Source organism: Gorilla gorilla, chromosome 1 (genome assembly GCF_029281585.2).
Source record: "Gorilla gorilla gorilla isolate KB3781 chromosome 1, NHGRI_mGorGor1-v2.1_pri, whole genome shotgun sequence".
Classification (NCBI taxonomy): Eukaryota; Metazoa; Chordata; class Mammalia; order Primates; family Hominidae; genus Gorilla; species Gorilla gorilla.
In genome coordinates this window covers 34,331,220-34,353,796 of record NC_073224.2, presented here as the reverse complement: position 1 = coordinate 34,353,796, position 22,577 = coordinate 34,331,220, and the positions used below count along the sequence as shown (strand labels likewise).

At 44.3% G+C, this 22,577-nt stretch overlaps 2 protein-coding genes across 5 annotated transcripts in view; both read right to left on the bottom strand.

The window, feature by feature from the left end:
• MTARC1 (mitochondrial amidoxime reducing component 1) overlaps positions 1-3,652 on the bottom strand; it is a 28,347-nt gene extending 24,695 nt beyond the window's left edge. The window contains exon 1 of one of the 2 annotated variants that reach the window (XM_019036008.4): positions 3,125-3,652. In XM_019036008.4, coding sequence (XP_018891553.4) covers positions 3,125-3,399 — 275 coding nt within the window. In that variant the 5' untranslated portion in view covers positions 3,400-3,652. The remainder of the gene's footprint in view (positions 1-3,124) is intronic. The other variant, XM_063708290.1, reaches the window with a different exon arrangement.
• A 1,878-nt stretch (positions 3,653-5,530) lies between these two features.
• MTARC2 (mitochondrial amidoxime reducing component 2) overlaps positions 5,531-22,577 on the bottom strand; it is a 36,514-nt gene continuing 19,467 nt past the window's right edge. For 2 of the 3 annotated variants that reach the window (XM_055379210.2, XM_019030721.4), the window contains exons 5-7: positions 10,265-10,326; positions 10,105-10,176; positions 8,413-8,567 (exon numbers count right to left, since the gene is read on the bottom strand). In XM_055379210.2, the coding sequence (XP_055235185.2) occupies positions 8,444-8,567; positions 10,105-10,176; positions 10,265-10,326 (258 nt within the window). In that variant the 3' untranslated portion in view covers positions 8,413-8,443. Of the gene's footprint in view, positions 6,428-8,412; positions 8,568-10,104; positions 10,177-10,264; positions 10,327-22,577 lie in introns of those variants that run through there. The other variant, XM_063708286.1, reaches the window with a different exon arrangement.

Sequence of the window (22,577 nt, the reverse complement as noted above, 5' to 3'; positions counted from 1 at the left end):
AACAAGGGCGTGCCCAGCCCTTCATGATCCAGCTGTTGCTCCAGCCATTCTTACCTCCCGAGGTCTTCACACAGGCCAGTCTTTTATATATTTATTTTTTAATTGCAGTAAAATATATATAAAACATAAAATACCTAGCACACTCCTACGTATAGACCCCAAAGAACTGAAAACAGGAACTCAAACAGACATTTGGGTATCAATGTTTATTGCAGCTTTAATCAAAATGCTGAAAAAGTAGTAACAGCCCGAGTGTCCATCAACAGAGAATGGAATTTTTTAAATGTGATTTTAACCATTTTGAAGTGTGCAATTCAGTGGCAGTAAAGTACATTCACAGTGTTGTGCAACCATCACCACTATTTGCAAAACCTTTTCATCACCCCAAACAGAAACTCTGTACCAATTAAGCAATCCTCGTTTTCCCCTTCCCCCAGCCCCCAGTAACATCTAATCCACTTTGTCTCTATAAATTTATCCACTAGACATTTCATATAATTGGAATTATGCAATATTTGTCCTTTTGTGTCTAGCTTATTTCAATTAGTATTATGTTTTCCAGGGCCATCCATGTTGTAGCACATATCAGAACTTCATTCCTTTTCATGGCCTAATAATATTCCACTGTGTGTATATACCACATTTTGCTTATCCACTCATCCATCAATGGACACTTAGCTGCTTCCACCTTTTGGCTACTGTGAATAACATCATAATGAACATTCAACACTCAATGCTGCAAAGAACATTCATCCTATTTATGTCCCAGTTCCTTTTGGTAAATACCTTAGAGTAAGCTTGTCCAACCCGTGGCCCAGGACAGCTTTGAATGAGGCCCAACACAAATTCATAAACTTTCTTAAAACATTATGACATTTTTTTTGTTTTTGTTTTTGTTTTTGCTCATCAGCTATTGTTACTGTTAGTGTATTTTATGTGTGGCCCAAGACAATTCTTCTTCCGATGTGGCCCAGGGAAGCCAAAAGATTGGACCCCCCTGGCATTGACTATGCCAGCCTTTCCCCTAGCATACCCCATCCTCACAAGCCGAGTGTCTTTGCCCAGCTTATTCCCTCTCTAGAAAGTTCTTCTCCCAATTTACTTGCCCAGCAAGTTCTGAATCATTTTCCAGTTTTCAGCTCAAGCTGTTACTTTCTCTCTGAAGTTGTCCCTGACGGCCCCAGCCAGCTTCCAGCACTGCATCCTCTATGCTGGCACCCTGGCACGTGTCGCATCCTCTATGCTGGCACCCTGGCACGTGTCACAACCTCTGTTTAGTCGGTTGTCACCTAGGACTGTAAGCCAGTGTTGGCTTCTTCTGATCACACTTTCTGGGAGTGTGTGATGAACGAAAATAAAGAATTTATCATAGTGTCTGGTACAAAGGCCAGCTCTTCTTGTCATCTATTGTAATATGAGCTCAAAAACTGCTTTTTGAATCTAAGTAGTAAAATTCCAGTGCCCTTTGCCTCTGGGGCCTACAAAAACTCTACCACTTTTCAGAGCCTACTATACGAAACATGGATTTTTTTTTTTTTTTTTTTGAGACTCAGTCTCACTCTGTCACTCAGACTGGAGTGCAGTGGCGAGATCTCTGCCACAGTGAAGCTCTGCAAGCTCTGCCTCCCGGGTTCATGCCATTCTCCTGCCTCAGTCTCCCGAGTAGCTGGGACTACAGGCGCTCACCACCAAGCCCGGCTAATTTTTTGTATTTTTTAGTAGAGAAGGGGTTTCACCCTGTTAGCCAGGATGGTCTCAATCTCCTGACCTTGTGATCCACCCGCCTCGGCCTCCCAAAGTGCTGGTCTTACAGAAGTGAGCCACCGCGCCTGGCCCAAAATATGGAATATTTAGGATTCTTGGCTTCCTTCCTGAAGCAAAGATGCATGCATCACTCACCTTTCAACTATGTCATGAATTGCCCTCTGTCTGGGGAGCTGGTAGGAGAAAGGTTACAGCTCCCATTAGTACTGTGTTACTTGCTGAACTGCGAGGGCTGCTCTGGAAAGGAGTTTCAAGTGCAGCCTCACAATAAGACCCGAGGCTGGCCTGAAGCCAGACCCTAAAGAGGACAAAGCTGCCGGCTCCCGGGTTTTGCAGCCTTCGCTGAACCCCAGGAATCCACGCAGCTCTCAGAACGCAGACAGGACATTAACAAAATCACTCTTTACAAAGCCCCAGTGTGCTAAAGAAAATAAGAGTCCTGGTTCTGCTGCTGTGTGGCTCTGAATTCAGCTTCTTTATCCACAAGAGTGCTTGAGAGCATTGGAGAGAATCGGGGAAAATAGCATCTGCAATGCCCCCACAACCCTTTTTTTTTCTTTTTTTTTTTTTTTTGATTCGGAGTCTCGCTCTGTTGCCCAGGCTGGAGTGCAGTGGCGCAATCTCGGCTCACTGCAACTTCCACCTCCCGGGTTCAAGCTATTCTCCTGCCTCAGCCTCCTGAGTAGCTGGGATTACAGGTGCGCGCCACTACGCCCGGCTAATTTTTGTTTTTTTGTTTGTTTGTTTTTAGTAGAGACGCGGTTTCACCATGTTGGTCAGGCTGGTCTCGAACTTCTGACCTCAGGTGATGCACCCGCCTCGGCCTCCCAAAGTGCTGGGATTACAAGCGTGAGCCACCGCGCCCGAAGGTATTCGTTGAACTGCTGTCATTACTATTATGAGCTCCGCCTTGGTGCGCTCTTGGAGGGCTGGACTCTACAGTTCCAGCTTTCTCCAAGATCTCAAGAAAGTCACTCAAAAAATAAAGCAACTGGGAACCAACCTCTTTAAGCTAGCCGCCTCCACTAAATGGAGATTAAGAAGTTTGCTCACTGGCAGACACCTGGGAGCGATACCACACCTCAGCAGGAGCACATGACGCAAGAGCCAGTGGGAGGTGGAGATCCGCCCACCCCGGGAAAACGGGTCCACGCGCTCAGAGTCCCAGAACCCTGGGGTCTGATGCTGGGGGGTGAGGGTTCCTTTTTCTCTTTGGCCTTGTCTCACCCAACTCCCAGTTTCTTTGTAATAGGAGGAAGGACCTGTTAGCAGACTCTGCAGACCTCCCCTGCGCTCCTCCCTTCTCACCCCCTTGCCCCGAGCCGGATCAGCGCTGCCCCGCGCCCGCGCTTGGCCGTACCTGTCCCGCAGGTTGCCGCTGCGCAGCCCCATGGCCGTGCACTCCGCCTCGCTCATCGGCACCCCCTTGCAGGATTTCACAGGGTAGATCCAGAGCTGCGCCACGGTGCCCACCTGCTGCAGCAGCCGCCGGCGCCGCGTGGGCCATGCGCGGCGCCAGGCGACAGCCCCCAGCGCCACCGCGGTCAGGCCCAGAGCGGCGACCCCGAGCCACCCGGGCCGGGATTGCGCGAGGAGGAAAAAGCGCGCCAGCGCGAAGGAGCCGGCGGCGCCCATGGCTGGCTTCTCCGCGAGGTGGCGGCGGCAAGGCCGGAGCGCGCCGGTCGCCCGGGGCCGCTGGAAGAAAGTGCGGCCTTTGGCCCCGAGCCCAAAGGGTAGGCAACTCCTGAACCCTTCCGGGCCAATCAGAGCAGTGCGTCCTTCTGGGGGGCGGTGCGGGGAGTGGGAGGTGGTGGCTCAGCTTCCACGTGGTCGGCGCCCCACTGCCTCTGCAACCTTGCGTCGCCTGCGCTGCAGGGCGCTGTGCCCTCCCCCACCCCACGATCGCTGCAAGTGACCAATTTATTTACTTACGTATTTATGGGGTTATTTGACCTAAAATAAACAATATACAACATTTGCAGGACAAAGCGTGATTTTGAAATTAAAAATCAGACAGCTGGCAGCAGCCTCTCCTGGGAATAGTGGAGAGCTGGTAGGCCCTGCCTGGCCTGTGCAGTGTCCAGTTCTCTGCTGCTGCCACCCTCCCCTCAGTCTGCCCAGGGGCTAGGAGCTTCCAGAGAGTGGGGGTCTGATGAAGGAGGATGCTACCAGGCCCTCCGCGCCGGCGAGCCAAGGCCAGAGTTCTCCCGGCGGCCCCTGGGAGCGGCAATGGGCGTCTGAGAGTGCCTTCTACACGGCTCGGGGACGCTCGACTCCTACCGGCGGGGAGCCTCGAGCTGGAGCTGCATTGGCAAGGGCCTTGGCTCAGTTTAACACTGCACAAGGTCCCCAGGCTGCTTCCGGCGGGAGGGAAAGTCACTTGGTCCTGCAGGCACTCACCTCAGTCACTTGTCACTTCCAAATCAGGTTATGTTCCAGACAACAATGTCAGCATACCCCGAACAGCGTGGTTTAGGAGTCAGGCTCCTGCTTGATGTACCAAGCTATTAAAGGAAAAAAATTCCCTCAGACGCTTGTTAAAATGGTAAGGAAGACTATTCAAGGCTACTGTAACAGGGGCATCACAATAGGGGAAAGAGATTAGGCTCAACTCTGTATTACAGCAAAGACAGTTCAGGATTCATAGCCAAGGAGCGAAGTTCCTCAGGGTCAGTGAATGGAAAATCACTAAGCGGAGACATCAAGTGTAGAGGATTCTTGATAAACCCACTTAACAGGATTCTACTGAACAAGGCAAGGACTTACACACTGAGGGTGACATATGAGGAATCTGAGCAGACATTAAGGGTGATCAGATATTAAGGATGGGAGAATACTCTGGAAACTGACTAAGCAGGATTCTTGCTAAACTGAGCTCTGCAGGGAGTAGGGTGGCAAGGTCAAGGCCTCATGAAGAAAAGGGCTCAGAAGAGACCGAAGTTTGGTCAAGGAGAGTCTGTGTCATCCCCAGCTCAGCCATGGTCCCCTGAGCCAGGAGTGCACATTTCAAGACTCAGCCAGAATTGCCCATGCAGGGCAAGGGTGCATGGATGAGAGAAGCGGGAGTTCGCCAAGAGAAAAGAACAACACTCTTCCTCCAGCTGGCAACTCACTGCAGAGCAGTTCAGTGCTCAGGGAGGCTCTGTCTTTATTGGCCTGAACACTTATCTGTCCTGTTTTTCTGCTCTATTCTCTTCTCTTCCAACCCCAGGTCACACCTTGTCTGTAAAGGACACAGCTCAGCAGGAGGCACGACTTGATCCTCCTCGGAAAGGCAGCTCCAGGGCACCAAATGTGCGTTTCTGTTTATCTCCCTCCTGAATTCCTCTTTGAAAATTTAAGAGGAAAAAATGGCTTCCCTATTTTAATGGCTGACTTTGAAGTTCTGATTTTTCAATTTCATCACTTCCAGAATTTACCCAGGCCTACAGCTCACTTACCACTTTTACCTCACAGGGTGCGGGGAATGGTGGTGAATTTCAGTCCCAGAACCCAGCAAAGGAAAATGGAGGAGGAGGGAACAGCCACTCCTCACTGACCACTAGGAAGGCCCCTTGCGGACACTGGCCATCCTGCCACAGACAGGCCACCTGTGTGCCTGCAGCTCACAACGCCCTCGCCCCCTGCCAATGACAGAAGCCAGTGTTTGTGGAGTCAGATTGTATCTCTGGAGGCAATCAGAAAGGGTAAGGAAAAATAAATTGCAGTGACTCAAATTCTAATATAAAGAGAAAAACCCAGGAAGAAGACTCATAAATACCAAAGATAAAGCAGGATTGAGATTCATATTTATTATTTACAAAGAAACCATACAATTGTAAGTAGGTGAATTCATCCACATACTATTTCAGTGAGTATTTTTGCTTAAGATCATACCAAAGTTGTTCGTTTCTTTGTTACAAAAAAATTATTTGCACTGAAAAAAATATGTTCATGCTGTCTTCCTTGCACTTCTACTCTCAAAATTCCATTCTCTTTTAAATGTCATCCTCTTCTTTATCTTACTTGGAATTCCAGGTGGTATATCTGGCAGTTACACACAAACAGATTACTTTTATGTGGCTTAGTAAAGGTGTAATAGAGTACTAAAACTAAGTCTATAAGAGAATTTCCATACTCAAGTACAGCCCAGATTCCACAATGCTAGAGTAAAAAGCACATGAGTGGAAAGTCAACAGGACTCAATGGCCACGTAAAGACCAATATTAGGCATTTGTGAGTGTGGTAACATGCGTCCTGCACATCAGGACACAGTGATCTGTTGCTTCCCATTTCTCCCAAAACATAGACTGATAGGTAATAAAAGGCACACATTTTAAAAACATTTTTGCAGCTTTTTAGTTGATTCATTAAACTTGCTTTATTCATCAATATTAAAGTCAGGAAGTAAAAGTGTAATAGCCATGATAACATTCAAAATAGCATTTTTGATGATCTTAATTATTTTTAAAGCCTTCAGTACCTAAAATTTATATATATACTTTCATATTCCCACCTCTAATACTTTCCTTGCATTAACCTGGAGCATACCCAACTCTGAAAAGTCAAAAATCGAGATTGTTTTCCAGGGTAAAGATAGTTGAAGGCTGGATAATAAGGATTTGCTGATGTATCGTTGCTGCTGTTGTGAAGATCTCAGTCAATCCCTCCTGGTTGCTGAAGCCTGAATAAATAATAAGAATCTCTGGTTATTTGGTTGTTTATCCTACTGTTCATAAATAATTCAAACTCCCACAAAACAGTCACTTATTGAGGTTACACATAAAAATGTATGGTGCAGTGCTGTGCAGAAATCATGGCCCATTAGCTCTAACTCACATCAGCTCCCAGGCCCTATATCAGCTGACCTATCTGAGCCTTTGTTTCTCATCCATAAAGTGCCTGTTATCATATCTATCTCACAGAGATCCTCTCACAGATAAAGATTACACAAGGCCTTCTGGGCAGCAGAGACAATTGGAAATTGAGGCTGAGTGAACCACAGATGTTTGTTGCCTCCATCCACTGCAAAACAGGATCTGATTGGATGAGTTTGTGACGGAGTGATATGGAAAACCCTCAATCGTTATGGTATCTCACAGCCATTGGGCTCCCTCAGATGCAGAGAACACATGAAAGCCCTAGGCTCACACAATGATCCAGGTCCAGCCAATCATGACTGGAACAGCAGGACACAGGATCAGTTTCACTCAAGCTAGATGGCTCAGGCTTGGGTCCACTCTCCCCAAATGGGGCTTTTAGAAATGCCAGGCACTTAGGAGCTTCACAGTTTCCCCTCTAGTATTAATACTTATTGTATTTCATCAAATCCAAGATATACCAATTGTAAGATGCACCATTATTTTATGCATCACTGATAATTTTATGCATCACTGATATTTTTCAAAAGGCATCCTGAATGTTATAAGAAGCTGACTGATATCAGAGATGTTAGAATAGGATCTCAGAACTGATGAAATATGTTATGAAATACGGTTATGGTTATGCAAATACCTAGTCATAACAGTCATCAATAGAAGTGTAGCTCCTTTTTGCCCACCTCAAAGGCAAAGCCTGTGTCATCTTTATACCCACTATGGAACCTAAGACTGGATCCTGATGGAATGATGGCAATAAAAAACATAACTAATATTTACTGAGCACTTTATTTGTGTTGCAGTGCAACTTTATATGAATTAATACTCAAGATAACTTTTGTCGCTTGTTTTGGTAAGTACTATTATTCCCACTTTGCAGATAAGAGTACTGAGACTTAAAGAGAAGTTAAACATCTCAACCAAGTTAGGAAGATGCTTGGATTACAAACCCAAGTCTATCTAATGCTAGATCTACACCTTCTAAGCCACTATGTTACACTGTCCTTAAGGAGGGTCAGGTTGTGGGTGTCAAGACTACAAAGGCAAGTAACACACGTGAGGAGCTCAGGCCAGAATCAGAGAGAAGGATGGTCAAGAGTTTTGGAGATGAGGTAACTTAAAGAACTGGGTCATGGATTTTATGAGAAAACTTGCTTAAAATCTCCAATTTGAGGTCCTCTGACCAACTTTCTCATTCCTTTAATTTGGGAGTTAGGCTTTTGCCTCCAGGAGTGAGGGCTGTATTGGACACAATGAAATCAATGTGAGAACGTTATTTTCTAACTCATGATTCAGGACCCAGTCACCATGATGCACTGATTTTTTTTCAAACTTCAATTATACTTTAAAAATACATTTGATACAAGACATTCAATTTAAACATTTCCCAAGTTGATGTTGAATAATTTAAACATTTCCCCTTCTATCTGAGACAGAAAAAATAAATACATAACTCTGAGAATGTACATAACTCTGAGAATCAATCACCTTCATTTCCCTATTCCTTAATGATATTCTGTAATGAGCTGTGAACATATACCTGTCTTTCTGCTGAGCCTCTTCCATCAGCATTTTACCATTAAATGGGAAATAGGGGTGGAGAAGGCTGAGGTAGGAGTACACAAATTACTGCAGGGAACAGAAATTAAGGGCATTTTCCAACTCCAAAGATCAGAATACAAAACTGTTCATTCTCTCAAGAATTAAAGCAGCATAACATTAAAAAATTAACACAAGAAAATGCAGCAATGGCTTCAAGACAGCGTATTCAGAAGCAAAGCTGACCCTTTACCATATCACCCTAGTGGATCCATCACTCATCACTACACCATCCGATACACAGGGTCACCAACTCTCAGGCTTCCAATTTTTTCCACTGAATAATAGATCCCAAAAAGCGGAGACAACTTGTATAATTCCCTCTCAGAAGGATCACACAGGCGGTAGCTGAAACAAGCAAAAATTCAATCATCAGACACAAAAAGGAAATAATAATCGAAGTATTCTCAATAGAACTCAAGTTTGCCTTCCAAGTTATTTATAAATACACAGCAAGAATTTTCTAAAATGTTGCGAGAGAAGTCTGTGGACAATTAGTCAAACTGCAAATAATTCTAGTTTTTCTAGAAGTATCCTGAAAGTCTACACAATTTCTCCATGGCTTCAGTTTAAGTCCAAAAAGAAAAAAACTTATGTGTAAGTAGAAAATAAATACTTTGTCTATATGGGTACCTTCAACTTCACAACTCATTGAAACAAATGCCCCTAAAACTCAAAATGGAATGGCCCTGAACTCTACAAATCTTCTGTTTACTGCATTTAAGCACCATGCTTTCAACCCCCTCCAGGTTTATGAACCCAAAGCTGGGGTTCACTGGTGAACAAAAATTCAGACAGACATGAAGTTGGCAGATGGGTCTGGACTACTGCAGAAGTTAATCTTTTTCCAGTGTCCAGTCTAAAGAAAAAAATAACTTTCACAGCATCTTAAATAATTATCACTACATCTTAAAAATCAAAAACAAAATAGAATTGTAAATCTGAAGGCATCATGAAATAATCTCTTTTCTAAGCTAAACCCATTGGAAACAATCCACAAAACAGAGGAAAGAGAAACAAAATAGAATACAGCTCCAAAGAATGTTAAGCCTAAATCACTATCTTCGTTGGGAACTAAAGTCAGCCAAACTTCTTTAAATAACAAAACAAAAGAGAAATCCTTAGCATAAAATAAGCTCCTTGGTAAAAAAGCTCTGACAACTCATTACATTCATTTTTTTCTAATATTTCATTATGCAGTTTCAATTATTCTCATATTCCTTGATATTGATTCTAATAAAGGAATTTGAGTTGCAATAAACATGATTAAATAAAGTGTTTGAGGCCTACATTTGGAAAGACATATATAAATATTATTAAAAATTGATATGAGATATATTAAAATTTCAAAATGTAGTATTATAGAATTAAAAGTTTATCAAAGCTGGGCATGGTGTCTCATGCCTGTAATCCCAGCATGTTGGGAGGCTGGCGAATCACTGAGGCAAGGAGTTTGAGACCAGCCTGGCCAACATGGTGAAACCCTGTCTCTGCTAAAAATACAATAATCACCCAGGCATGGTGGCACACACCTGTAGTCCCAGCTACTCAGGAGGCTGAGGCAGGAGAATCACTTGAACCCAGAAAGTGGAGGTTGCAGTGAGCTAAGATCACGCCACTGCACTCCAGCCTGGAGGACAGAGTGAGGCTCCTCTCAAAAAAAAAAAAAAAGTTTATCCAAAGCACTAGAGGATCCATCCAGAAAAAGAGAGGAAGCAACAGTGCTCTCATTAACCAATAGACACGAATCAGTCAGAAGGTAGACTGGAAGGTTCTCCGGAGAGAAAGGTCATATCTTCCCTAAAGCAGACATAGCACCTAAACCCATAGGTAGTTCTGGGGTGGAGATAATATTTAAAATACACTGGCTGTGGTGGTATTCTACCTCTTCAGGGTGTCCAGTGGCTGTTTCCTGTCTATGACTCCAGTGTCTGGGTCCACCGTTGTCAAAATACACCTGTTATGCAGTAACCAAGGGTTAGGTGATGCTTAGGAACCAATGAATGGGCCACACCACAGTCCTGGGGTCTAGCTAGGCTCCTTACCTGGGGCATGCCATTACCTTTTTCACTTCTACACTACCAATTAGGAGTTCATCCCAGGTATCCTAAGAGAAAAGAGAAAGTTATCTTTTAAATGGTGGCTTCATTAGCCTTTGAGTCTGTTTATTCTTTGGCTCATATTAAGTATGAAACTATTATAGCAGAAGAAAGTAGCACAAGGTGACACCAAGAAATATCTCCCAGAGGACTCAAAGGGAGGCAGCACGCTGGCAAGTTCAGGTCCACCTCTTGACTCCCAGTCTCAAAACCCTGATTCCATCATCGCAGGGATGACAGATCTTCTATAGAGTGCAGTTTGCCATGAGAGTCATAAATTAACAGGAAAGTCAATGTGTAGATATACAATGAGAAATGTGTAACTTGCAAGACAAACCCATACTTCCCTTGTAGCTAAGCTGCAGTGGAACCCAAGTTACAATCTGAAGGTTCTTTGAAGAGTGGGGACATCACCCAAGAGAAGGCAGTCATGATTCACACATTCATTGCTGCCACCTTCACAGACAGGCAGCCTGCTAATGGGGTCCTGATCCCACTGCCACTGACTGTGCCTTGCCTTCCCACCCTTGAACGTGGGAACCACCAACACTTGCCTCAGAGATGAACTCAATCCTCACAACTTTGAGGGAGGCGCTATCATGAGCCCCATTTTACCCAAAGAAATGGAGGACTAGAGAGATAGAAAATTGTCTCAAGGTCACACTGGAGGATGTAAAGCAGCTGGGTTTGAAATCTTACTGATTCTGAAGGTAGGACTTTGAACTACCCAGCTTTTAACCATATATATGTTTACATGTGCACACACACATATACAGAAACATATATGAGGAATATAGAGATTGTATTATATATATAATATGATTTGTTTTTATACACACACACATACATATACATATATAAGGTGGTTATATGGATTATATTGTAGGGAGGCAAAATATCACCTCTACCCTCTTAGGGTTTTTTGGCTGGGCCTAGTAATTAAATTGACATAAGATAGATCAACAGGAGAAATGCATACATATTTATTTAATATAACTTTTACGTGGCACTGGAACCTTCATGACAAAATGAAGATGCAATTAGAGTTGAACACTTACATTATATGCAGAATTGGGCAAAGATGTGGCAGGACTAGGGTACTTCACTAGGTAGAGAGGGACAGGGAAGATAAGGATTGGCTTGACAGGGTTTGTACAGATTTCCCTCAGCCTCAACTTTTTGTCCTTGATGATAAGCATGACACTTTCCTTCTGGTATTGGGAGACATCTTTTACACAGGAATTTCATCTCCTGCTTTTAAGAAACGGAAGGGCAGAGTGATCTTCTTGCACCTCTGTTTTTCAAGTGTCCTTAACTCAAAAAAGTCAATATGCTGGAGCGGCATATTTTGGGTTCATGTGATCTTAACTCCTTCAATATTACATATACATGTATAACATGATATGGTTTGGATCTGTGTCCCCACCAAATCTCATATCGGATTGTAATCCCTACTGTTGGAGGTGGGACCTGGCGGGACAGAATTCAATCATGGGGGTGGATCTTTCATGTATGGTTTAGCACCACCACCTTGGTGCTGTTCTCATGATAGTGGGTGAGTTCTTGCGAGATCCGGTTGCTTAAAAGTGTCTGGCACTTCCCCTTCGCTCTCTTGCTTCCGCTTCTGCCATGTAGGAAGCTGGACCCCCTTTGCCTTCCACCATGATTGGAAGCTTCCGGAGGCCTCCCCAGAAGCAGAAGCCGCTATGCATCCTGTACAGACTGCAGAACCATGAACCGCTTTTCTTTCTTTCTTTCTTTCTTTCTTTTTTTTTTTTTTTTAAGACAGAGTCTCACTCTGTTGCCCAGGCTAGAATGCAGTGGCGCAATCTCGGCTCACTGCAGCCGCAACCTCCGCCTCCCAGATTCAAGCAATTCTCATGCCTCAGCCTCCTGAGTAGCTGAGATGACAGGCAGTGCCACCATGCCCGGTTAATTTTTGTATTTTTAGTACAGATGGGGTTTCGCCATGTTGGCCAGGCTGGTCTTGAACTCCTAACCTCAGGTGATCCGCTCAACTCAGCCTCCCAAACTGCTGGGATTTCAGGGTGTAAGCCACCGCACCCAGCCTAAAACTCCTTTCTTTATAAATTATCCAGTCTCAGGTATTTCTTTATTGCAATGTGAGAACAGACCAATACATATATCCAGACAGATTACAACTTTTTGACTTTATGATGCATTTATTGGGAGGTAACCCCATGGTAAGTCAAGAAGCATCTGCACACGGGAGGGGGTGTATGTAGAGCTATATAAAGGTTGCAGGCCCCTCCGTGAATAGGGAGGCCATCTGTATTCTTTATCTTTAAGGCACCCTGCCTGTCTCTGCTGATACCTACTGATTTAAGGTTTGAATTTCACAGGGCAATCCTCTGTCCAGGACTCAAGGTAGGAGGCATTGGGGTACGGGGCCTCACTACTGCCTCCATAAATCAACAACATAGACTTTGAGTCTAAGGAATTCGGAGAAAAAATCGTCTTGACTTAGGAACTAAAGAAACCTATTCCTACTCCCCTGGCTGCTTCGCTTGGGCAGGAGGCATAAGAGGTCTGAAGTCTCTGCAGGAGGCAGAGCAGGGCAGGGGGTAGGGACTAGCCCCATAACTTTTCTCCCTCTGCCGCTGATGACCAGGCCATGTCTGGTCCTCCTTCAGTGGCAAGCCAGCCCCTCCAACCCCCTCCCGGGCCTATAGTGGTGCTTCAGCAAATGCAAATGGTTCTCCAGTACCTAACCAGGTCTTCAAAACTCAGAAATCTCCTACAGGGCATGACCACAGCTAGAGACTAAAGTAAGGAGGTCTCCATGGATGCACTGGGTTCTAAACCATCCTTCAGGAAACTGCTGCTTTGTGGAAATAAACGCCACGGTCCAACCAACCAGTTGAGGATAACTGCGTGTACACAACATGTGTAAGGAATGGAATCACCATGTCCTACTCAGGACTTATTACAAGCACTCCTAGCCAGTAACTTATTGCGAAGAACTACAAGACAACCACAGCGGGTGGCTAACCTCCTGGCAGATCGTGACCTCCGATGGGGTGTGACCCAGGAAGGCAGCTACTGTACTGGGAAGTAAGGATCAATGGGTACCCTGGCCTGAGAGGCAGCCAGGAAGGCTGGGCACATACCACACGAGGGCGCTGCGGACCCAGGAATGGAAGCCGACCCAGCCGCCCTGCGCTGAACGGACCCTGGCTCTCCAAGTATCTTCCGTTCAATTTTTTGTGTGTGAGAGCTAAAGAATTTAAGATTTCCAAGACACATAACGGTGGCAATTCTGCGTCGTTATTATGACAGAAGGCAGGGAGTCTGACAAATTCAGTTAGTCATCTATTCTCACTGTTAGACAACCGCAAGGCCGCGTTTAAAAGAGCAAATTGTCTGGATTCCTAAGAATCGTCCGCAACACCCCCAAATGCCAGCTCTAGTTACTTCCTAAAATATTAATCACCACCTATAATCATATATATTCTCAACCTAATCTGGTCATTGTCAGTATTTTGGTGTAAAGCATTATTTGCAGTAAAAAAAAAAAAACTATGCTAATTAAGTTTAAATGCAATTATTAATTCAGTTATTTAAAATAATAAATTATATACTATTAAAATAAATTTAATAATGCATGAAATTAAAATTTCCATTACATTCTACTAGACATACAAAGAGTGAAATACGCTATTCAGCAAGTTCCAGTGTCTTCTCAAAGGAAGACATACACGCGACCAACAAGCACATGAAAAAATGCTCAATATCACTGATCACTAGGGAAATGCAAATAGAAACCACAATGAACTACCATCTCACACCAGTCAGAATGGCTATCACTAAAAAGTCAAAAAATAACAGGTGGCGAGGCTGTGGAGAAAAGGGAATGTTTATATACTGTTGGTAGGAATGTAAATTGGTTCTACCACCATGGAAAGCGATCTGGAGATTTCTCAAAGAACTTAAAATAGAACCATCATTCAACCTAGCAATCCCATTACTGGGTATATACCCAAAGGAATATAAATCATTCTACCACAAAGACACATGCACGTGTATATTCATCACAGCACTGTTCACAACAGCAAAGACATGGAATCAACCTAGATACCTATCAACAGTGGACTGGATAAAGAAAATGTGGTATACATACACCATGGAATACTATGCAGCCATAAAAAAACACAGATTATGTCCTTTGCAGCAACATAGATAGAGCTGGAGGCCATTATTCTGAAAGAATTACTGCAGGAACAGAAAACCAAATACCACATGTTCTAATGTATAAGTAGAGGCTAAATGTTGAATACACATGGATACAAAGAAAGGAACAACAGACACGGGGGCCTACTTGAGGGTGGAGAGTAGGAAGAGGGTGAGAATTGAAACACTATAGGGTACTATGCTTATTACCTGCCTGACAAAATAATCTGTACACCAAACCCTCAGCAACACACAATTTACCTATATAAAAAACCTGCACCTGTAACCCTGCACCTAAAATAAAAGTTGGAAAGATAAAAATAAATAAGTAAATAGGTAGAGAAAAAGATTCCGGGGTCTTCCCTAAACACAAAATCAGCTCGAGACGCTTAGTGCGCCCCCTGCTGGTAATCAACCTTTCCGCAGTCTGCCGAAATCCAGGCCCCAATGACATTTACTTAGAGTGACGGGATAAAACCATGGAGTTTTCAAGATGAAAGAAGCAAGGTAAGGAAGAGGAAAAGGCAAGGAGAAAGGGGAGTACTATACATAAGGGTTCAGCTCTGAGGAAATAATCCTGAGGATTTGCTATGAATGAACGTGTGCACATCTTGTAAATACTACATTAGGACTAGAGGGTTTTCCATCACAAGCAGCACCCAGAGAGAGAAGTGAAATAAGGGTGGGGCGGGTGGGTGTTGTGGAACACACAACTGAGGGTGTTTGTCTGTTTGAAACCTTCATAGATCCATGTAGGCATTTGCCAAGCAAAAAATTGGATGTATGAAACTTAAAAGTTGACTACTAATGGAGAGTCTCCCTCCCTTTTTTCCTGTCTCTCTCTCCGTAGATGCATATGAATGTGTGTACACACACACACATACGGGTCTATACAGACACACAGGTGCATGGCTATATCCACACAGACAGAGGAAGTAGATACAGATGTGGAGAATATATATCTCTACCTATATAGTCCATCTCTCTATGTATAGCCAGAGAGAGTGCACAGTCAGGTGAGAATGGAGGCCAAGGTGAGTTCTTAAACACCAGCTGACCACAGAAGGATAAGACCGCTGAGAGTGAGGTGGAAAGAGCCTGCATGGCCTGCCGTGGCAATGGGCTATGAAAGACATCACTTGTAAGACCACAGATCAGAGCAGCAGTTCAAATTAGATCCAGGCCACCAAGCCTTTGGGATTCTGTTCCTTGAGCCTCCTGCCACCGCCATCCCAGCCCCTTCATCTGCTTAATCTCCGTCGCAGGACTGGCGCCTCCCTTTCGCTGCTCCTGGTTTTCTACGCATGTGTTTATAATATTGTGTTGTACGCACAATTGTTAGAAACAACTTTAAACTATTTTGTGATAAGTCGAGGGAATAAGTAAATAAGACTACTCTGTTTCTAAATCCATAGCAATTTTTCTGACTTGGTATCAATGACTCTACATGATTATAGAAAGCTCAAAGTCACCTACTGGAGACTGGCTAAATATACATGGGACATATGTGCAATAATCATTATTCGGGTATTAAAAAAGGGTGTGCCCAGTCTAGACAACATGATATAACCTCGTATCTACCAAAATTACAAAAATTAGCCAGGTGTGGCAGTGTGTGCCTGTGGTCCTAGCTACGCAGGAGACTTGAGGCAGGAGGATGGCTTCAGCCCAGGAGGCAGAGGTTGCAGTGAGCCAAGATCATGTCACTGCACTCTAGCATGGGCGACAGGGTGAGACCCTGTCTGAAGAAAAAAAAGAGGATGTGAGTCTATATCTATTAACACTGAACACTTTTCAAGGTGTTGCTGAGTGAAAAAAACACAAGGCACATTTTATATGTGTGTGTGTGTGTGTGTGTGTGTGTTTATATATAATAGAGGATGATTCCATTTACATAAAAAATCTGTATACATAGCTATGTGTATACATTTATAGCAATAAATCTGGAAGGCTCCTCACCAAGATTTAAACATTATTTGTTTTTCATAATCTTAATTTTTTTCTTTTGCCTTTTTTGCTTTATTTTTTATAAGAGGTATAATCCCAACAGCACATCTTAAAAATAATTTTTGTCTAGATAGTTCATTAGATTCTCTGTGACATCAAATACATGATGTCTTTTCCAACACCATTTCTGCAATTCTCTGACACCAATTGGGTGTCCAACAATTCAACTCAATTCTGACACTCACTACTAGAAGGAAGTAGAGATCCCTTAGGTAAGGGCTCAGTCCTACAAGACTGCCCCCCATCCCAGATGCCAGCCAAGTCCAGGCCACCCATGCTTCTCACCAACTGGCTATAAATTGAGGGTTCCCACAATCCCCTCCTAAGGTTTGACAAGTTTCTAGAATGACTCCCAGAACTCAAAAAAGGCTTTACTGTTGTTCCTGACTTATTATAAAGGACGCAACTCAGGAACAGCCCAGTGGAAATGCTGTCTAGGACAAGGGATGGGGATGGAGGCTCTCCGAGTTTTCATGCCCTCTCCGGGTGCACCACCCTCCCAGAACTTCAACGTGTTCTCCAACTCAGAAGCTCTCCAAACCCCATCTTTCAGGGGTTTTTTGGAGGTTTCATTTCATGTAAATGATTGATAAAATCATTGGCCATTGGTGACTGAACTCAACCTCCAGCCCCTCTCCCTTCCCCTGAGATCAGGGCTGGGTGGGGCTGAAAGTCCCAACCCTCTAATCATGGCTTAGTCTTTCTGAGAACCAGCTCCCATACCAAAGCTGTCTAGGGACACCCCTCTTTCCCCAAGAGTCATCTCACTAGCATAAACTCAGGTATGATTGAAAGGGGCTTGCTATGAATGACAAAAGAAACTCCTCTTACCCCGTCCCATTATACCAGAGTTAAATGATCTCAAACCGAAAGTTATTTTTTCTATTCTTAAGACATACAAGCTAATGAATATTCCTTAATGTCATATTTCAAAATTTAATCACTCTTCTTATAAAGAAAGACCATGCCATGGTTCCCGCAATTGGATCCAGTTCATATCAAGCAAGTCTTCAGCATCCACTGCCCCCAAACACACACACACACACCCTGCCCAGAGTGCCTCTTTCTCACTGGGATCCTTCAAGTCTGATGTCCTGACTTCAGCTGCAGCCCTCTACCTACTGTAGCCTTGATCCCACTTGGCCCTGAGACCCTTGCAGGCAGACACAGTGAGGTCATCTCTGTAATCTTAGCGTCTATCTCAGAGACTAGCACTAGGAAACCCTCAAACATTTGCTGCAAATATGAATATTTTAGAATTTGGGGACTAAGACAGGATGCCATACACTAAGAATTACCAACTTACATAGGACATTACTTTTCACTTACTAAATTAGTAAAAATTAGCAATGCCAGCAAGAGCACAATGAAAAGGGCACGCTTATGCTCACCTTGAGGGAATATAAATTGGTATAAGGTTTTTGGGAAGCAATTTGGCAATATATACAGAGAGCCTTTAAAATGCTGCATTAGCATTTCCTAAGAATACTTTTGGAAATGTAGATACCCACCATTTTACAAAGCTGCTCATTATTTATGTAAGAGAAAATGGAAAACAACCTAAATGCTCAATCATAAGGGAATGGTTAAACAAGTTATTGCAGAGTCACAGGATGGACTAACATGGAACCACTGGAACCACGCAAATGAAGGATTTGCAAAGACAGAGCTGGTTGCCATATGCCATTAAATGAAAATGGTGGAATTTAATACTATTTCTACAATATTGTATAAACCATACTGGAAACACAACAAAATGTTATCACAGGCTACCTTTTAATAGTATGATGATGAAGAATTTTTTTTTAATTTTACTTTAAGTTCTGGGATACATGTGCAGAATGTGCAGGTTTGTTACATAGGTGTACCTGTGCCATGGTGGTTTGCTGCACCTGTTAACCCGTCATCTAGGTTTTAAGCCCCACATGCATTAGGTATTTGTCCTAATACTCTCCCACCCCTTGTCCCCCACCCCCCGAGAGGCCCTGGTGGGCGCTGTTACCCAATGAGGAATTTTTATGCATTTCTTTAATCTCTACTGTGTTTTTCAAGCTGTGCAAAGAGTATGAGTAACTTTTTAAAAATGTCTTTTATAATCAGAAAAAATTTAACTATCTGAAAAACTTCTTGAAATTAATCATTAAAATGTTTTCCACAGCCCTGGTTTCAGACTCCCTGGGCTTTCTCATGACCCCATGTTTGAACAGCACTGTGTGGAGACCCAGTGTGCCTTCTCCTTCAAGGATAAGTATCCTCACATTATACAATAGCTGGTGTATGCTCCTACGGAATCGCATGAGACACATTTCTGTAAACCTTAATGCATATTAAATGTGCCTGGAGGCATCTGTTGTTTGGGACACTTGGACCTGGAAAATCCTAGCAGAAGAGAAAGACAGAAGCCTAAGGCTTTTTTTTTTTTTTTTTTTTGAGACAGTCTCACTCTGTCACCAAGGCTGAAGTGCAGTGGCACGATCTTGGCTCACTGCAACCTCTGCCTCCAAGGTTCAAGCGATTCTCCTGCCTCAGCCTCCCAAGTAGCTGGGATTACAGGCATCCACCACCATGCCTAGCTGATTTTTGTATTTTTAATAGAAATGGGGTTTCACCATAGTGGTCAGGCTGGTCTCAAACTCCTGACCTCAGGTGATCCGACTGGCTCGGCCTCCCAAAGTGCTGGGATTACAGGCGTGAGCCACGGAGCCTGGACTGCCTAAGGCTTTTTTAGAAGCTGGCTTCTGTTCTCTGGAGACCACCTACTCTTAGAAACACCAGCAACAGGCTACAAAAAGTGAAGCAGAGCTCTTGAGATGTGGCCATGTTGCTCTGAAGTGTATTCACTGACTGGGACATCCTGCAGGCTGAGGTGGGTCTGTGTGTTCCACCCACATACCAGTTTCCTCTCAGGGGAGGTTACGGCCACGATAATTTTAGTGCCTGATGGACATAAGACATCCTAGTCTCCCACTCTGGGCTTGGCTGGGTGGTCCCACATGACCAACAGCAGAGGCTGGGAGGGGCAGCTACCAATTGAATTCCCAAAGGCAGTAGCCTGGGCTGTGCTGGACTGCTTTTCAGCACACTTCGTCCATGCAGTGACTCACAGCCCTCCAGAGAACAGCGAGAGAAAGGTATGCGGGGTCATGGTCTCCGAGATCACTCCTGCCTACCTCCACTCTGCCGTCTCTACTCCAACATCTGTATTTGAAGGGCTTGTCTCTTGGGTAGCATTGTAAAGTGAATGACCTCTCCTTACAAGGGATCGATAAGCGTGCGTTCACGTGTCACACTCACTCGAGGGGAATACCGTGCACCACCGTCTCTGAAGACACACTTCCTCCTTGGTCTGAAATGTAACATATTTAGAAGTGGATGAGACCTGATAAACACAATTCAATGGCCAAGTCCTTGCCTCGAATTCAGTTCAACAAGGACTCACACAAAGCCTTGTTCACTCAGGGGCAGGGATAAACTAGAAAAAGCATGGTGAAGGACATCTCGAGAAATGGACTTTAAGTGACTGTCAAGATTAAACGAGTTCACTTACAAAAAAGCTAGAACACAGCATGTGCAATATGAGTTTTTGTTTGTTTGTTTTGTTTTTGGTTTTGTTTTTGTTTTTTTGAGACAGAGTCTTGCTCTGTCGCCCAGGCTGGAGTGCAGTGGCGCGATCTCGGCTCACTGCAAGCTCCGCCTCCCGGGTTCACGCCATTCTCCTGCCTCAGCCTCCCGAGTAGCTGGGACTACAGTCGCCTGCCATCACGCCCGGTTAATTTTTTTTTTTTTTCTGTATTTTTAGTAGAGACGGAGTTTCACTATATTAGCCAGGATGGTCTCGATCTCCTAACCTTGTGATCCGACCGCCAAAAAAAAAAAAAAAAGAAAAAGCCAATGCAGCGGTTCTATCACAGAGGGCGTTCTGAGACACATTTGTGAAAAAGTGTCTTTACCGACCACACACACACAGAGAGAGAGAGAGAGAGAGAAGAAAGTGCCCAGGGAATTAAACAACTTGAGGGCTGCAAAGAGCCTTTAAAGTCCCTTGGTAGAACCTGTTAACTTTAAGATCAGAAAATCATGCTCAGGGAGGTTAAGGCCAAGCTCACGATGATTTAAAGGCCACTCTGGTCTCCAGGCACATCCGCAACTCCTGCCAGTTACGACTTTGCTCCCCTGGAAAACCCTAGCCCAGTGGTTCCCAGCACTGGCTGCACACTAGAAACCCCAGGGGAGCTTCAAAAGCTCCCTCTGCCCAAGCTGCACCTGAGATGGAGGCACCAGTGTTGTTTAAGGCTGTCCGCTGGCCCGATGTGCAGCCAGAGGGGGACCCACCGGTCCACGCAGATCTCACTGCAGGTCTCCTGTTAATCCGCCTTCCGCTGGCCGCCCTCGCTGCGGGCTTTCCAGGGGTGTCTCGCTTACTCACTGGGTGTAGTGATAAGAAAGCTGTGTGAGGCTGTGCGGAAGGAACCTCGCAAAAGCATCTCCTCCTTCTCCTTGATGAGAAAGAGGCGAAAGTCCTGTAGTCCTTGGCTGCGCCATCTTTCACTCCCTCTTGCCCAACCCCTAAAAGCCCCTCTGGAAAAATATTACAAATGACTCAGGTGTAATCAAAAAAGCAAATGTAGAAGGAGATCTCCTTAAGTAAAGGAGTTCTGTTGGCAAATTCTTCAGAAATGTGAATGTATTCCTACTCCATCCACTCCTGATGCCTATCCTCCTGTTTTAATCACTGGAGCTTTTCCTAATCAAGGCAAATCCATCCAAGACTCTTGCTGGAGTCCCCTAAAAATATACGCATGTCAGAAGCTCCCCAGATGAGGACATGGAACTTTTACCTTGAAAGGCATGCCACAAACGCCTGCAGGGAGGGGACACCTGCATTCCCCAGGCCCCTGCTTGGTTCTTTTCATTACGAAAGAAAAATGACTTTCAGATGCTTTCAGCTTGCTTCTAACAGAGATAATGAACATGAAACTCAGGCTAATCTTCATTATGCCAAAGCTGATACCTGTTCTTCTTCTCCATTTTTTACTGAGCACAATTGTCCTGCTTCTTTCAGAGGGCAGCCCCTGACACCCATGACCCCCCAGCCCATCCACAGTGACTGGGGCCCTATACAGGTTTGCCAAATGACCTGAAAATGGCTTTAACAAGGTGGCAGAGTTGTGTAGTTGGCTGATATTCAGGGACTTTTGACAGCCAGCCACAGTGCAAGTCCTCACTTGGCCACACACTGGCTATGCGACCTCGAGAGCAAGTTACTCAACTTCTCTGAGTCTCAGTTTCCTTATCTGAAAAACAAGGATCAAAACACTACCCGCCTCAATGGCTATCAGACATTTTCCGCCATGACCCACAGTAAAAACCACATTTTACACTGTTTCCTAATACTCTCCCATGTGTACACATGAGAGAGTTTTGCAAGACAATTCTTAACCCTTCTACATATAGTTTACTCTGATATCTTTTATTCCACCCTATACTTTCCTGCACTTCTTTTAAAAGTGTTAGTCAGGACTCACTACACTGATATTAGAACCCAATAATGGGTTGTGACCCACAGTCTGGAAAGGGAACTAGAATTAAATGAGATAATGCATGTAAAGGGTTTGGCACGGTGCCTGTAACGTAGTAAGTGTTCAATAGCAGTGAGTCATGATTCTTCCTGCTATTTTTGTATATTGTTATCATTACCGCTACTTCAAGAAATCCCTGAAGCCTGGTAGAGACTGCTGTTCTTACACCAGAAAACAGACTTGTTATCTCAAATCCTAACCCACCCAAACTCAGGTTCTGGGGACTGAAAAGTCTAGTGATCATGATTTACAAAAACTGTGTTTCTCAGCAGCTGGAAAGGATAGGACTGGGAGGACCCAATCCACACAGCCAGTAAGCAGTGAGGCTCAGAGTCCAACCACAGCTGTTCAGCTTCAAAATCTCCCTCTCTGGAAGTTTCCTGGAGAAACACTTCCTGAGTGAAAGATAACATACCAAGAGTTTTCTGCAAGCTTCTCCACAATTCTTTCATAATGTGGAGTGAGGACTGATACAAACAAGT